This window comes from Pungitius pungitius, chromosome 5 (assembly GCF_949316345.1).
Source record: "Pungitius pungitius chromosome 5, fPunPun2.1, whole genome shotgun sequence".
In the NCBI taxonomy this organism is placed as follows: domain Eukaryota; kingdom Metazoa; phylum Chordata; class Actinopteri; order Perciformes; family Gasterosteidae; genus Pungitius; species Pungitius pungitius.
Window position 1 is genome coordinate 18,293,494 of NC_084904.1, and position 14,299 is coordinate 18,307,792.

General features: G+C 45.3%; 3 protein-coding genes and 1 non-coding gene across 4 annotated transcripts in view; 2 read left to right on the forward strand and 2 right to left on the reverse strand.

Moving 5' to 3' along the window:
* Positions 1 to 4,694, forward strand: part of zdhhc8b (zinc finger DHHC-type palmitoyltransferase 8b) — a 44,839-nt gene extending 40,145 nt beyond the window's left edge. Inside the window, exons 9-11 of the mRNA XM_037481344.2 lie at positions 341 to 447; positions 583 to 1,622; positions 2,115 to 4,694. Of these exons, the coding sequence (XP_037337241.2) occupies positions 341 to 447; positions 583 to 1,622; positions 2,115 to 2,247 (1,280 nt within the window). The 3' untranslated portion in view covers positions 2,248 to 4,694. The remainder of the gene's footprint in view (positions 1 to 340; positions 448 to 582; positions 1,623 to 2,114) is intronic.
* Positions 4,695 to 4,865: 171 nt separating this feature from the next.
* ranbp1 (RAN binding protein 1) lies at positions 4,866 to 9,564 on the reverse strand. The gene is made up of 6 exons (XM_037481353.2): positions 9,413 to 9,564; positions 7,941 to 8,074; positions 7,679 to 7,836; positions 7,163 to 7,291; positions 6,878 to 6,946; positions 4,866 to 6,027 (listed from the first exon to the last, which is right to left on the reverse strand). Exons 1-6 carry the CDS (start codon positions 9,425 to 9,427, stop codon positions 5,864 to 5,866), a joined length of 669 nt encoding a protein of 222 aa, XP_037337250.2. The 5' UTR covers positions 9,428 to 9,564; the 3' UTR covers positions 4,866 to 5,863.
* LOC119225739 (small nucleolar RNA SNORA77) lies at positions 6,555 to 6,683 on the reverse strand. The gene has a single exon (XR_005121196.2). It is a non-coding gene; the product is annotated as a small nucleolar RNA SNORA77 (small nucleolar RNA).
* Positions 9,565 to 9,673: 109 nt separating the features above from the next.
* On the forward strand, positions 9,674 to 14,284 carry trmt2a (tRNA methyltransferase 2 homolog A). Its single transcript, XM_037481345.2, has 12 exons — positions 9,674 to 10,010; positions 10,435 to 11,088; positions 11,398 to 11,506; positions 11,631 to 11,812; positions 11,940 to 12,054; positions 12,138 to 12,253; positions 12,333 to 12,444; positions 12,529 to 12,651; positions 12,808 to 12,883; positions 13,132 to 13,248; positions 13,338 to 13,434; positions 13,568 to 14,284. Exons 2-12 carry the CDS (start codon positions 10,448 to 10,450, stop codon positions 13,725 to 13,727), a joined length of 1,848 nt encoding a protein of 615 aa, XP_037337242.2. The 5' UTR covers positions 9,674 to 10,010; positions 10,435 to 10,447; the 3' UTR covers positions 13,728 to 14,284.
* The last annotated feature ends 15 nt before the right edge of the window (positions 14,285 to 14,299 follow it).

Sequence of the window (14,299 nt, forward strand, 5' to 3'; positions counted from 1 at the left end):
ACCTGTTCCAGCTCCATGGTGCATTCTGTCAGGGAGTTAACGCTTTCTGCTCTTCAATGGAGCTCTACCACCTCCTGTCGGTATTTCAGAGGACTGCAGCCTCTCCTTCTCAAAGGCAAATGAGAGCAAACTGAACTGGCTTCGATCGACTACCAAGCAACTCCATTTCTATTTGATTCTTTAGGAATAGTGATGATACGTGTGGTCTTTATTCTGGTGATAGACTTCAGCTCAGGTCTCGTGTTTTCTCTCAGAACAGAGTTTCAATCAATGCTGGTATAATGTGGCATTTCTCTCAAATGCACCGCGTTAACTGCTCGTCTTGTGTCTTGTGTTGAAGATGGTCCACTTTCTGGCAAGACCCACCCTTCCACTCCAGCCATGTACAAATTTAGGCCCTCCTTTGGCACCATGCCTAAAGTCCACTACCACACCGCCGGAGAGCAGGTACGGCATCGTTTGTTTGGCATATGTAAGATGTGTATCCATCATTATGTTTTTTTAATATTAGTAGTGCTACCATATAGCCACGGGTGATAAGGACAGGTGTCATGATGTGTCATTGTGCTGCCTGCTGCCCAGATCGTCATGCCAGACGAGCGGAGGACCTCGGCCATCTTGGAAGAGGGTGTGCGCGGCCACGACTACCGGTCCGAGCCAAACCTGGACCTGCCCGAGTACACCAACACTCCTCTCCACCGCACCTTCCAGTCCTCTCCCCTGCAGCTGGACGCCGACCCCGTCCACTCGCACTCCCTGAGCCTGAAGCAGGGCCCACGCCGGCTGGAGAAGGGCCAGCTCTCCGCCCTGCAGCCGCAGGCGGTCACCTCCACCCCGTACAAGAGCGTCTTTTCGCCCAACGCGCTCTCCAACCGCAATGGCAGCTTGTCTTACGACAGCTTGCTCAACCCCAGCATCTCCCCGGCCTCAGCCAGCGAGTGCATGGCCCACCGCGGCAGGCCCACCGTCGGGTTCCACTCGCCCTACCTGCCCACCAAAATGTGCCACATCCGGGAACCTGACATGCAGAGGCACCAGGTCGCCCCCGCCTACAGCCCGGTGATGCCGCCCAGGGGGGTGGTGGGCCGGCAATCCCCCCACCTGAGGGACAGGGACCCATCCCCGGTGCGCTACGACAACCTCTCCCAGACCATCATGGCCTCCATCCAGGAGCGAAAGGAGATGGAGGAGAGGGAGAAGCGGCAGATGCTGCACGGGCGCTCCCAGGCCCACATCTACGCCCAGGACTCTGGCGTGTTCGACGGGGGCTACGGGCTGCCCCGCGGCCCTGGCTCCAGAGGCCCGACACCCCCGGCCTACGGAGGCTCCAGGGACAACCTGATGGGGGTGGGCCTGGTGAGCTACGGGCAGCGAACCCCGGTTTTGCGGCACCCAGCCGGCTCCACGCTGGGTCGCGCCCCTCGGACTTCGTCCACCTCCCTGCACACGGATCACGGTAGCGGCAGCCAGAGCAGGGCCGCCGGGCCCGAGGGCCTCTACCGCTCCCCGGCCCACCAGGCCCACTCCCCCGCTATGCCCCGGTCCCCTTCCTGCTCCCACCAGAAACTCTCCTACATCAGTGCCCATGAGAGGACAGACTCCCCTCGCCCGGGGGGCCCAAGGTATGAACCCTAACGTCACAACGGGGGGGACCGCATGCATTGTTTGGAGCCGGAGGGGGACTGGTGGGCACTGAATGTATTCCCTCTGTTGGACGCGGGCACTAGCATGCTCGCCCCTTTACTTAGGCAACGAATAGCAATTGTAAAAAGTATTTATGTTATGTCCATTTATTCATGTTAAGTAACAGTCTGGTGTGAATTCCTATGTTCTGTTCTTTATTTAAGTTATGTTTGCCTTGCCTAGTAAAATGTCATTTTCTTTTTTTTGTATTATTTTGCAAATGAATAAAGATGTGTAATACCTCTCATTTCTTTTTCTTTTGCATGCTTTTCACCTACTCATCTAACGTTTCCCAGCCTCCCGCCTCAAGTACACTCCAAACTAATCGTCCGTGTTGTTGCTTAGAAAGTCGCCTGCATGCTGCCACGGCGCCTCTCTTCCTCTCTTCTGCGCGGAATAACGATCGCTGTTCTTCTCTTCTGCCCCTTCAGAGAGGCCATGAAAGTTAACGGGCAGATGGAATGCCACCACAGCGCCCAGGGCTCCGGCATCAGTCCCAGTCGCCACAGTAACGTCAAAAAGGTGACGGGTGTAGGAGGCACCACGTATGAGATATCCGTGTGATGCCACCGCCGGTGACAACGACCGCGCCCCCCCCCCCCTCCCCCCACCTCACCCTCCTGAAGAAATTCTCTCCTGCCATTTTAGTAGAGTCCGAACGGCCAGTCGGGGGGGGCATAACGCTCCCTGTTTAAGATCTTTCTGCCCGTGTGTGTGTGTGTGTGTGTGTGTGCTGGTACCAGAGGGGTTGTGTTGCATTTATGCGTGAGGAGTGTCTGGTCATCTTAGCCCAATGTCGTGCAAACTTTTTCTCCCAGCTTGCGCAGGAGGATGAGCAAAAAAAAAAAAAAAAAAAAAAAGAACCCCACTATACAGACGAATTAAACACTGATGTCCTCACTAAGGACTCTTTTTGCGTCCTTCCCGAGTCGTTTGACCTCAAGAAGTCCAGGTGCTGCACGTGAGCTTGTACCGTTAATGCATGTCCATGCCGTAGCTCTGAGAAGTGAGCGAGACCCGAGATCCGTTGGATCAGCAGCATCTTTAATGGCAGGCCACGCCATTGTGATAAGCCGGGAGACAGGGGGTATCGAGGGGGGGTGGGGGAGGGGACATCGTGTAATGTCTGGTGGTTGCGTTACAAATTCATTGGGAAAGACGTGTTGTTGTTTAAGCGTAAAAAGAAAAGTTTAATTCCTTCTTTATCAAAATTCTCAGGAATGAATGCAACCAGCAGAGATGCTAGTTGATGAGTAGGCTACCGATGGCTCCGTCTTTGTTTGGTATTGTTAGGGCTCGAGTATAGCTCAGCCCCCTGTATTCACTTCATAAAGGTGCAGTGCATCATCAGTTTTTTTTTTTTCAAACATGGCGCCCTGAAAGATTTGAAGACCTCATCCTGAGAGGTCAGAACGAGTCCAGCCTTGCACAACCAAAACGACTGTCTGTTTACATTTTTCTCAACAACAAAAAAAAAAAGAAGAGAACTTGTTTTGTGTGTAAGTTGTTTGTGTTGTATCAAAGGAATCGAAAGGTGTAGAGAAACAAGCCATTGTCCCATGTAGTAAAATTAAGATAACTGGTCACCCATTTTTTATTTTTATTTTGTAGCTTTCCTTTTTTTATAGCCAGCCATTTGAAAGCTATGTTTGATACATTTTCTATGGAGTTAATTGATCCCGGGATGGATGTTTTGTTTTGAGTGCTATATTGAGAGTCTTTGGTTGATAAATAACAAATTGAGTTAATAAATTAGGACGTTATATTGGGAAGAAATCCATGAAGTAAATGTAGCTTGTTCTACCTTAATAGTGTAAAAAAAAAGGATATAATTACAAGATATGTGGTTTGAGAAAGGGAAAATCCTGAATTCCGTCGTTGCCTCGGTAACTCGGTCTTTTGAATTGCTGATGTGTGCTGTACTCAAGGTTTGGGCTTTCAAAAGGTGTCGCCTTGAGATTTCAGAGCCAAAAGTGTCTCAGACACAGTAAATGGGGAACTCTGCTACGATGTCACAGCAACATCACGGGGGCTGAAAATGTCAAACCAAGCAAGTCGCAGCAGCTGTCTGGTACAGCTTCAGTATTACCAGACACCCACAGATGGAAAACCACTTTATTTTGTTAGTTATTTTTGCTGTTAAATGAAAAATGAATTACTTTTGACCACAAAAATGAACTGATAACATCCAAAGCAGATGGCTTTATTTATATCTGGCTGAAGTAAAGAAAACATGCAGAACTTTACGTAGATATAAATTGGTAGAAATGTTCCAGATACATTGGCACAAAGAATGAACCATTGTTGCCTTCTAAGAAAAGCTACATTTCACACAAGCTACAAGGTGATGGAGGATCTCGCTTTATTATGAATTGACGTAACTTTTTACAGGATCTTTTATTCTTCCCATTACTGCTGCATTCACCAATTCCTTTCTCCTGAGTGTGGAGGGCGGTGGGAGAGGCAGATTCTCGCTTATCAAAACTCACTGGTAACTGCAGTCTCTCCTCCAAGGTCTCGCTCAGCTGCCTTACCATGAACACAGTAATGTGAAGTAACAGGATGCTCTGTTCGAGTCGTGCGTTTCTGAATTGTCAAAGGTGTCTGTTCGAAGGCTGCGGTGTACTGGGATACTTTTGTGGGGGGGTAAATGTGATGTGATCAGTTGGACAGCTAAACTGGAACATCTTGATATTCATGAAATAGAGGGTCAGCTGCTAAGTTTTATGAAAATATGCCGTTTATCTTGACCACATGAAAACACTATCGATGTCATTCCTCCTAAAGATGACTGCCATTAGTCCAATGCTCTTTTTTTGGGATGGACATCACTGCCGGTCAGGGACCCATTCCTGACTGCTTTGAGCAGATTTTGTTTTCTAAAACTTAGGAATTCAACATGTATCAAAATATAGAATATACTATAAATGTACCCGTTCCTATTTTTGTGAAGAGGAAATATTTCCCAATGATTTGAACAGAGTAAATAAAGTTTTCCAACTCTGACTTGATTCTTGCGATCTCACGGTCTTTTATATTCTATAGATGGTTTTGTTTAATCGGATTATAGAAAAGTAAATCTGGCAGTTAATTGTGTAGTATACATTATCTTCTAGATTCATCTTATTTACATCTGAATATTTTATTGTTACTCAATAGTAATTTTCACATGACTGCAAACATGGTCTTTGACAGCTTTTATTCGAAGGTGGAGGAAACATTTCCAATCATTTGAGTGCAAATGAAAAGCCACATTTCATCCATAGACACATATTTACAGATGCACTGGCACTTTAGAGGCAAGGTTAAGAAAATGAGAGGGTGGTGAGCACACAGACTAGATAGGGCACACTCTGTTACATATACTCTACATGCTTTAAGGGGAATGTAATGGTCTAAAGAATACAAACTATTTCCAGGTGAGGAAGTCAAGTTGGAGCGTAGCTGCACCAAACCGATGAACCGTTTGCTTTGGACTTGGTTTTTAGATAATCAAAAGAAAGAAAAAAGGAAATGCTTCTCTAAGTGCATCTGATCTCCTATCAGTTGGCCATCTGTGGACCTGCCATCTGCAGCACACATCTGATGCCCCTCAACTGTCCGGAGTGGATTCCTCTACTATTCAGACCCCAGCGGGACTAATGAGATAGAACTACTTCTATAAGGCATCAACCGGGCCGTCTCCACTGTACTCGTTGTTTCCAGCAGTGGAAGCGTGGACAGGGTAAGAAGGCCCACTGAGATGCACCGTGGGATTTTACACACGTAACGCACCTCCATGACGCCTGGTCCCTGACTGTGCTGCTAACAAGCAGGCTACATCATTCTCTCCCCCTACAAGCAAACTCCGCTTTAGAACAAAAAAACAAAAACAAAAATACCCCAATGTGGGAACTATCACAAGCCTCCTTTCAGTTTGTTAGATGCAACATTGAGATGCTGATGACAAGGATGGAAAGCGGTCCACGGTGGAAAGGGAGAGGCTTCTTTTTTACCCACCTCATTAATTCGCTATGTTGTATTTTCTCCCCAGTGGCATCAAGGACTTGTGGTCTCGAGGCAAAACAGACAATAAAAATAAAAAAAACTAATAATATGCAAATTCAGTTCATTTAGAGTCTATTGTAGAAAAAGAGGAAAAACTGATAAATTGAAGATCAGCAAAGCAAGTTCTTGGTTCTCAATTCTTCTCCTCAGCCTTGTTCTCCTTTTTCTCGTCTTCTTTTTTCTCATCCTCTTTCTTCTCAGTCTCCTTTTTGACCTCTTTCTTATCTTCCGACGCCTTGTCTTTTACCGTGAGTTCCTCCAGCTTCTCTGCCACTTTGTTTGCACTATCAGTGTTGCCTGTGGCAAAACATTAAAACAAATTAAGCGGTGAACGTTTGAACACAATTCATTTGCTTGGCATGTACATCTGTCCTCAGATCATTACTTTATATTCTACTTTGCATCTGCACTCATTGTCTTAAGAACATTCTCTTTTATACTGCCACTTTAAGATTTGGACATTCATTCAGACAGGAACCAGAGGTTTGGAAGGGTCTCAATTCTAAGCAACCAGGCAGGGAAGGAGTTTCAGTTTATTTAATAATCGTAAACCCATAAAAACGACTATTTGAAAACCTTTTTTTGTAGTTTAGAGTTGACTTGAAAAGCTACTTTCTGTTTATGTCTGTGCACTGGTACACAAACTAGTATAAAAAGCTGAGGCCTGATTTTATTTAATGTATGTTTATTGTATTGTATGTTTTATGATTATTCTGCCTGCATAATGGATTAAAAAGTAAAAACACATGCAGCAATGTGGATGAGATATATACATTTAAATTAAAGATGAATACATTTGGTGTTAGCCTGAAATTAATCTGAGTTGTAATGTCACAGAACATACAGCCACCAAACTTTTTAAAAGCTGGTAAAGTGTTACATTCTGCACGTTCATGTAGCAGACAGAAAAAGTTCAAGGCCGGAGTGAACAGCCAAGAACAGAGTGAGTCTGCATCCTTATGTGCAACTTTGTCATGAAAAGATACGTTACCATAGTTTTTCCTCTTATAAAGTAGCACACAATACACACCACTTTACCCCAAATAGAGTAGGGTAACTAATAAGATTTGATTTAACGACGTGAATAAATAGCGGTACTTAATTAAACCTGGAAGTATGATGTATAGAATGTTTTAGTTTCATGTACCTGTTCCCTCTAGAGATTTTCTGACCTCCTCCTTGCACTCGTCAAACTTCCCCTTGAACTTCAGAGCATCTGTGAAAGAGTAGTTAGTGAGGACGCACATCAAAGTAATGCTGTATCGCTGCACATATGCAGCCCAATTGGAGTTTGCCTTTCAGTTTGGATGCACAGAATTGCCTTCTTCAGAGTGTTTGTCAAGTCAGTAGGATGCGGACTATATAATAACAATTAAATAACTGGTTTGGGCCCTTTTCAAGTGTAACATTCACGAAATATATAAATACTTACTTTCTGCATTTAAAAAGCGTATTGCCAAGAGTTCAGCTTTGGGGCTTTCATCAGCATAATCTGCTAGGGTGTTCCACACCCATGCCCTGTCACTGCCAGCATTGGGCTTCAGCTCCATGGTAGGTACAACTGTAATTCACAAGAGGGGAAACAAAGGCACTTTGAGGGAAGTGATAAAAGCATTTACAATATATGAGATCATCATCTTTAGTGGTTGCAGACGTTTGGCCTGGAAATTGTTGGGATTGTATTTGCAAATGCCTAACTGTAGGGAACATTACAGTGGTTACCAAAAACAATTTTCCATTGTACTTGGGGAACTATTAATCAGGCAGGATCTTTAAATTTAGATTTAGATCAGCACATATCAAATATTATTAATATATCAGTCTCATATCTTGCTTTTTGACACAAATTTGCATGTGGTAGAAATGCAAATTTCTGTTATAATTATGTAATAAGTGTATCTCTCACAAACTGTAAAATGACCAAATGATAGTTATAGAGTTGACTAACTGTGATGATTGGCACAAATCTTCAGGGTTCGGTCTCTCCTCATCAGGAGGCGGATTGTGCCTCTCTCTTTGTGTTTCAGCAGCTTCACGTCACCGGTTCCTCTCTCCTTCCACTCTGGTGGGTCGTTCTCAGAGGCAAAACGATACAGTTTGGCCCGCCTGAGAAGAACATGGTATGGTTTACAAATATACAAATATATATAACATTACCTGACGTGACAAAATGGGGGCGAACAAGTCAAGAGTATATTATAACAACTTACATTTTAAAGAGTTCCTCCTCATCCTCTTCCAATGTTTTCACATCCTGCTCAGGAAGGGACACAATCGGCTCAAAGTGGGGATCGTGATTAGATTCTTCTGTATTTTCTGCAGTAGTTTCATGGTCTTCCTGGTCCTAGAGGGAAATGCAATGAATGTTATACAATAAATCCCCCAAAACGTCCAGGGTCAGAGTACATCAAAGCGATTGGGTCAGTGCGGTTCTTTACACAGCCACTGGAGCAAAATGACTTCTGACAATTGACCAATGGGCCATGCATGCTTCAATGGAGCGGTTTAAGAGCTCATTCAAGTATAGCTTTTGTATGGGAACTGGCAGAGCCTTTAGTAAATCACCACTGCTGAGCGCAGCATCGTTTTATATTAAATGTCCTCACGTTGATGTTAAAAGCCCACTACAACACATGCGGTTCATACAGAGTCCCCAACGTGAATATCCATTTAGTGTAATTTAGTAGAAAACGAGCAGGCGCGGGACTCTCCTTTGTCGGGGTGGCAGCATTGTTTCTACACCGTTATGCTAAACTAGTTACTAATGTTAGTTAGCTATTAGCTAGTTAGCTGCGAACTCAGTGACATAGCAATGCCGTTATAATGCATTTAATCTGGTCAGGCGGTTGAATGATATGGTGGATAAATAAAACGTGTGTTCGTCGCTTGTTACGTTTTACTTGGTTACAATTAGTAAATAGTTGTTCAACTTTGTCATTGTGCAGCTAACTTAGTTGCTAGCTAACGTTAAGTTGCTTAACGAGGCCTTTCATCGGTAGGCTAGTCGAGAGCTAACGGTAACGGCTTAACGGTGGGTCTCGTTATCCAATGACACGGATCGTTTGATAGAAACGAGGGCGACGCGATGTTTCGGCCGACTGACACTCTGATATAAACATGGTTACACGCTACTGCCCGGTAATACGCAGTCACTGGCTCCGGCTATACGAGCTATCATTAGCCAACAAATGCTAGGAGCTGGCGTGCTTGGCAGACAAAGAAAAGCTGAAAACATCGTCTTTGGCCAGCTGGTCAAAAAGGTTCGATTGTTAACTTACTCTATTCAAATGGCTGAAGACTGCAACAGTTCCCCTGAACAGGTCGTGTGCACAACGCCCCCATAAAGCAGCTAAGTTAGCCAACGATCGCTACAGGATGCTAATCCCGACATGCTGGCATGTTCCACACTTCGGGGCGCCTTTGAGCTTGTCAACACTAAACCCCGAAAGAAATGCGGAATGCGAGTAGAACATCTAAAACAGGGCATTTCTATTTGACAGAATTTGCTTAAACTTTCGTCGCTCGAAACGGCCCCGAAAACAACTAGCATCACGAAATACATCAATTCATTTCTTTACAAACTTTGACGCATTTCGACACATACAGCGGCGGTCTGTGCACACAAAATTCCGATTCAAATACAAACATAGCGCTTTAGATGACTTAAAACGCGCGACCTCACCTTCGGGTCTGCCATATTAATTTAGATGTTGGTAGATTATGGAAGTACTGAGATAGATTCAAATCCCAGACTGGCCGCCGCTTCCCCCCTCAGCTGCTCTCACTTCCTGCTTCGGATTTTGCGCGCCGAATTTTCTACGTATGTGCGCGCACACACGCCGCGAGCGCTTCTCTGTGTGCCTGCGCCACAGGTTATAGTTTCCAGAAATATTAGGATGATCAATGAATGGAGAGCAAGGGATCAGCATAATTGATTATCGCAAGGCGAGGATACCAGTGAAATACTGATTGAAATGTATTCTCGATGCGCTTTTTCGGTTTAAATGGAAGGTCCACAGTTTTCATAAATAAATGAAAATATTATTTGGAGCACAAAACGCATGGTTTTAATAAATAGTGTTGAATGATATACATATCATTATGTCGACATAATATATATCCAGTATATCAAACATTTCCCACTGACGAAGATGGACCTTTTCAAATAGACTACTACCACTTTAAATGAGTTCAGAGTTCTCCGCTGCACGTGGTCAAACCAACATGGCAGCGCCCTGTCCGTCTCTGTGAGAGTGGAATTGGAAGTTAAGTATAAGAAGGTAGGTACATAAAAAGCATTGTCTTGACCGCAATCGATTATGAACACTGCTGATACTTGACATGAAACCTTAATATGTTAGCTAAAATACTAAAATACATAGATAATCTCTAAATAAGAACCTTACTTAACGTGCACGTTTGTTAACACTAGACACCTCTGTGTGCCGTGTAAGTGATGCATTCACTTGAAAAGGAACTTGAAGTTGAAAACTTAATTACCTGTGTTTTTTTTTTATAGGTACGTTAAAACTGCAGTTAACTGGGAAGTTAAAATGTTGCCCTAACCAAGTTTAATGATTAAGCACAATGTATCCACCTAATGTTTGATTGTAGAAAAACAAAAAAATAATAAAATAAAACACTGTATATTTAGTCTTTCTGAACGTAAGATCAGTCGGCTCTTCTGATTTAATATTTTCACAGTATCGACAGAGTGATGGCGGATGTTGGTGGCAGCCCAGTGGCTGATGCTCCACCTTCAAACGAGGAGAATCCCGAGGACCTCCCTCAGGTCTCCGGCAACGATGACGCGAAGGCTGACGACAAAGCCGACGGGGGGACCGAGGCGTCCTCTGACGCCGGCATGTACCGCTACATCAGAGAGGACCTCTTCACGTCAGAGATCTACAAAGTGGAGATCAGGAACCTACCAAAGTTCATCGGTTTCAACGACCTGAAGAAGTTCCTGGCCAAACACGGCGTCGACCCGCACAAAATCAAGCTGTTCGGCAAGCAGACGTTCGCTTTCGTCACCTTCAAGAACGAAGAAGAGCGCGACAAGGCCATGAAGATGGTCCACGGCATGCAGTGGAAGGGCCAGGTGCTGAGCGTCCGGCACGCCAAGCCCAAGGTGGACCCCATCCTGAGGAAGAGGAAGCAGGAGGAAGGAGACGTCGCGGGGGGACAGCCGCCACCCAAGCGGGCAGAAGGGGACGAGGGGGGGAAGAGGGGGGCGGAGGAGCCGCCGCTCAGCGTCCAGATAGCCAACGTCGTGACTCCTCTGTGGAATGTGCCTTACGAGGAGCAGCTGAGGAGGAAGGAGCAGGAGGTGGTGGGCGTTCTGCAGCGGCTGGCCAAGTGAGCGGCGTCATTTTTGTGTCGAGGCTGATCCTCTCGTGTGGTACCGCGTGTCTTCTGCTGCAGGGGATGTACAGTGCCAGCCGTATCACTTGAACAAAATGTTCTCTATTGAGGGGCCGATACCATATTCACCCCCATCAGCCCTAGTATCTTCTTTTATTCTCATTATTGTAAGAGAAGAATAGTATTTAGATGAGATTTAGATAGAAGTTGTTTCTGGCATCGTTGCATATTTCACTGAATGACTGCGGATAAAGTGGGCATTTTGCCCATCAAAGTACAAATCAATCATTTTTTTTTCCCCAGAGAGATTGGGAGCACCAACAAAGCCATGTTGCCATGGCTGTTTGCACAGAAAGGAAAGTACAACAGAATGTGTTGTTCTCTGACGGCCATCCGACCATCTCCCACGCAGGTACGTCAACGCGTCGGCTCCAACCGACACACGCCTTAAACGTAATACTCTGTTATTGCGGGATACTTCACAGCAGTAGGGTCCAAATATCTCTTCCATATTTCCCCTCCCTGCACCGTGGCAGACGGAGTACAGAAACAAGTGTGAGTTCCTCATTTCGATGGGGGCCGACGGAGAGGACAAGACCGTCGGTTTCCGCCTGGGAAAGTACAAAGGCGGCTCCTGTGCCGTGGTGGGGCCGGCTGAGACGCGCCACGTCTCGGCCGAGGCCAAGAGGGTGGTCAGCGCCTTTCAGAAGTTCATCAGGTATTGTTACAAGGTTGTGACAAGGAATGAATATGGAAAACCAAACTACACATGAATTTTTTTTTTTAGTTCGAGTGTTTGTTGGATGAACCAAGTTCTTTCTTTTTTCTTTTTTTTTTGTCAATAGAACAACATCATACTCTGTGTACAGTCCGGAAACATACGAAGGACACTGGAAGCAGCTGACTGTGAGGACCACGAGGAGCGGACAAGCCATGGCCGTGGCCTTCTTCAACCCGCAGGTGAAGGGGGACGAGTGAGACCCCGTTTAGCTGATCACTGTCCCCCAGTTAGGTTTCTTACTGGTTTTATTCGCTCCCTTTAGAAACTCCCAGAAGAGGAGGTGAACACATTGAAGAGCTCCATGAAGACGTACTTCACAGAAGGAGAGGGGAAAGACAGCGGAGTGACCTCTCTTTATTTTGTCAGAGAAGGTCAAAGGTAAGATCACAAAATCCTGGTGGTCTGTTAGTCGACAATAGAGTCAGTCAGTCTAAGATGAGTGTTGTTGGCCTCCCAGGACTTCTCCTAACCTAGAGGACCTGCCCTGTGAGCTGGTTGCTGGAGAGAGCAGCATTCATGAGGAACTCCTGGGTCTGAAGTTCAGAATATCTCCTAATTCCTTCTTTCAAGTATGAGACTTTGATGTTTACCAGCGGGGGAGGTTTGTGTTACTGCGGCGCGTGTCTTACTGGTACCTTTGTGTTACCCCGCAGGTGAATACAGGCGCTGCAGAGGTGCTGTACACCGCTGTGGGGGAATGGGCCCAGCTGGACCAGGACAGCACAGTGCTGGACGTGTGCTGTGGGACGGGAACCATCGGCATCTCTCTGGCTAAGGTGACTTTGTTGACAAGAATAATGCCATTCCCGCGATGCATTCAAGTGCCAATCTCTCGTGAATGCAGCGACATCTGTGCTTTCGAAATGTTGGCATGTTCTGGCATGTTTTTTGAATTTTTTTTATTTTATATCTCTTTTCACTTTCCTCTCAAGAGGGTAAAGAAGGTGATTGGAATCGAACTGTGCCACGAAGCCGTGGAGGACGCCAAAGTTAACGCAGAGGTCAACGGTAAGAGGCCCCATAGTCTCCGGTGGTTTTGTGAATGGAGTGTGACTTTTCATCAACGTTGTTCCTGTCTGTGTGTAAGCAGCACCAAAGTCCCAAAGATGAGAATTACAATCTGTGTTGGAAGATGGGTGCTGTGCACTAATGGTTTCACAAAATTACCTATTTATTATGACAAATGGACGCAAATGTCTTAACTGTGAGGTGCTGATTCTCCTTCTGACCAGCTCCTCCTTTGTTTGTGTCCGAAGGTCTGACCAATGTAGAGTTTCACTGCGGAAAAGCAGAGGACGTGTTCCCCAACATTGTCAACGCTCTCGTGTCAGCCAACGTCACGGCCATTGTGGATCCACCGAGGGCGGGCCTACGTGAGTCATTGGTCCAAACCGCCAAGAATGAACGAGATTAGTCTCATATTCATTTTGTTTTTGTCTTTTTTTTTTTCTTCATAAAATAGATTCCAAGGTCATACTTGCCATCAGGAGGGCGGAGCACCTGAAGAGGCTGGTTTATGTAGCGTGCAACGCTAAGGCGGCCATGAACAACTTCATAGAGTGAGTCTGCGGGTTTTCAAGAAGCAGAAATGTTCAATTCTGTTTGTAGTTGAATTTCTATTTAGGGCGACAAGTCCCACATTCATGTTGCATATATATTTAACGGTAATTTCAAATTTGTTCCTTTTACCAGTCTGTGCAGAGCGCCATCCAACAGAGTGCACGGAGTCCCATTTCGTCCGGTGCGAGCCATGGCTGTGGATCTGTTCCCTCAGACCATGCATGTGGAGATGCTCCTGCTGCTGGAGAGGGTGGACTACAACTCCCAGCAGCAGGAGGCCAGCAAGCAATAAGGAAGAGACATTCTGTGCGCTCCCATACTCTTAACAGATCGCAAGGTTTAGTATGGCAGAAAAAATCACGACGTTCTACTGCATCAGGTGTTTAGTAAAAATGATCCTTCTGTTGCATGCAGTGTGAATAAAATTTGGAAATTGCACTTTGTCATACGCGCGCGGGACTTGCCAACTGCAAAATGTGACCAGATGCAGTAAGACATCCCTGGTATTTGTATTGGAAAAAAGTCTTAAGAATGACCCTTTTTTTTCACAGGTAGCGTGGGACTTATATTACAATTTACCCGAACGTATTGAAATTTGTTAAAATCTACAAGGCTTTACTTTTAAAGGGTTAGTTCGTTTAAATAACCGTGTAACCCTTACCAGTCATTTTGTAATGCAGTATTAATTCATGCTTCCAATAAAGTTAAGCAATAAGTACGGTATTGGTTGCTCTGTATTTTGGGCAACTGGGGGCTGCAGATGGTCCCTTGACCAGTTGTGCTGTTGTAGATTCAGTACTCAAGATCAGATTGTGTTAGAACATAATGTTAAAGAATAAATAGCCAAACCTCAGTTTGTTAACT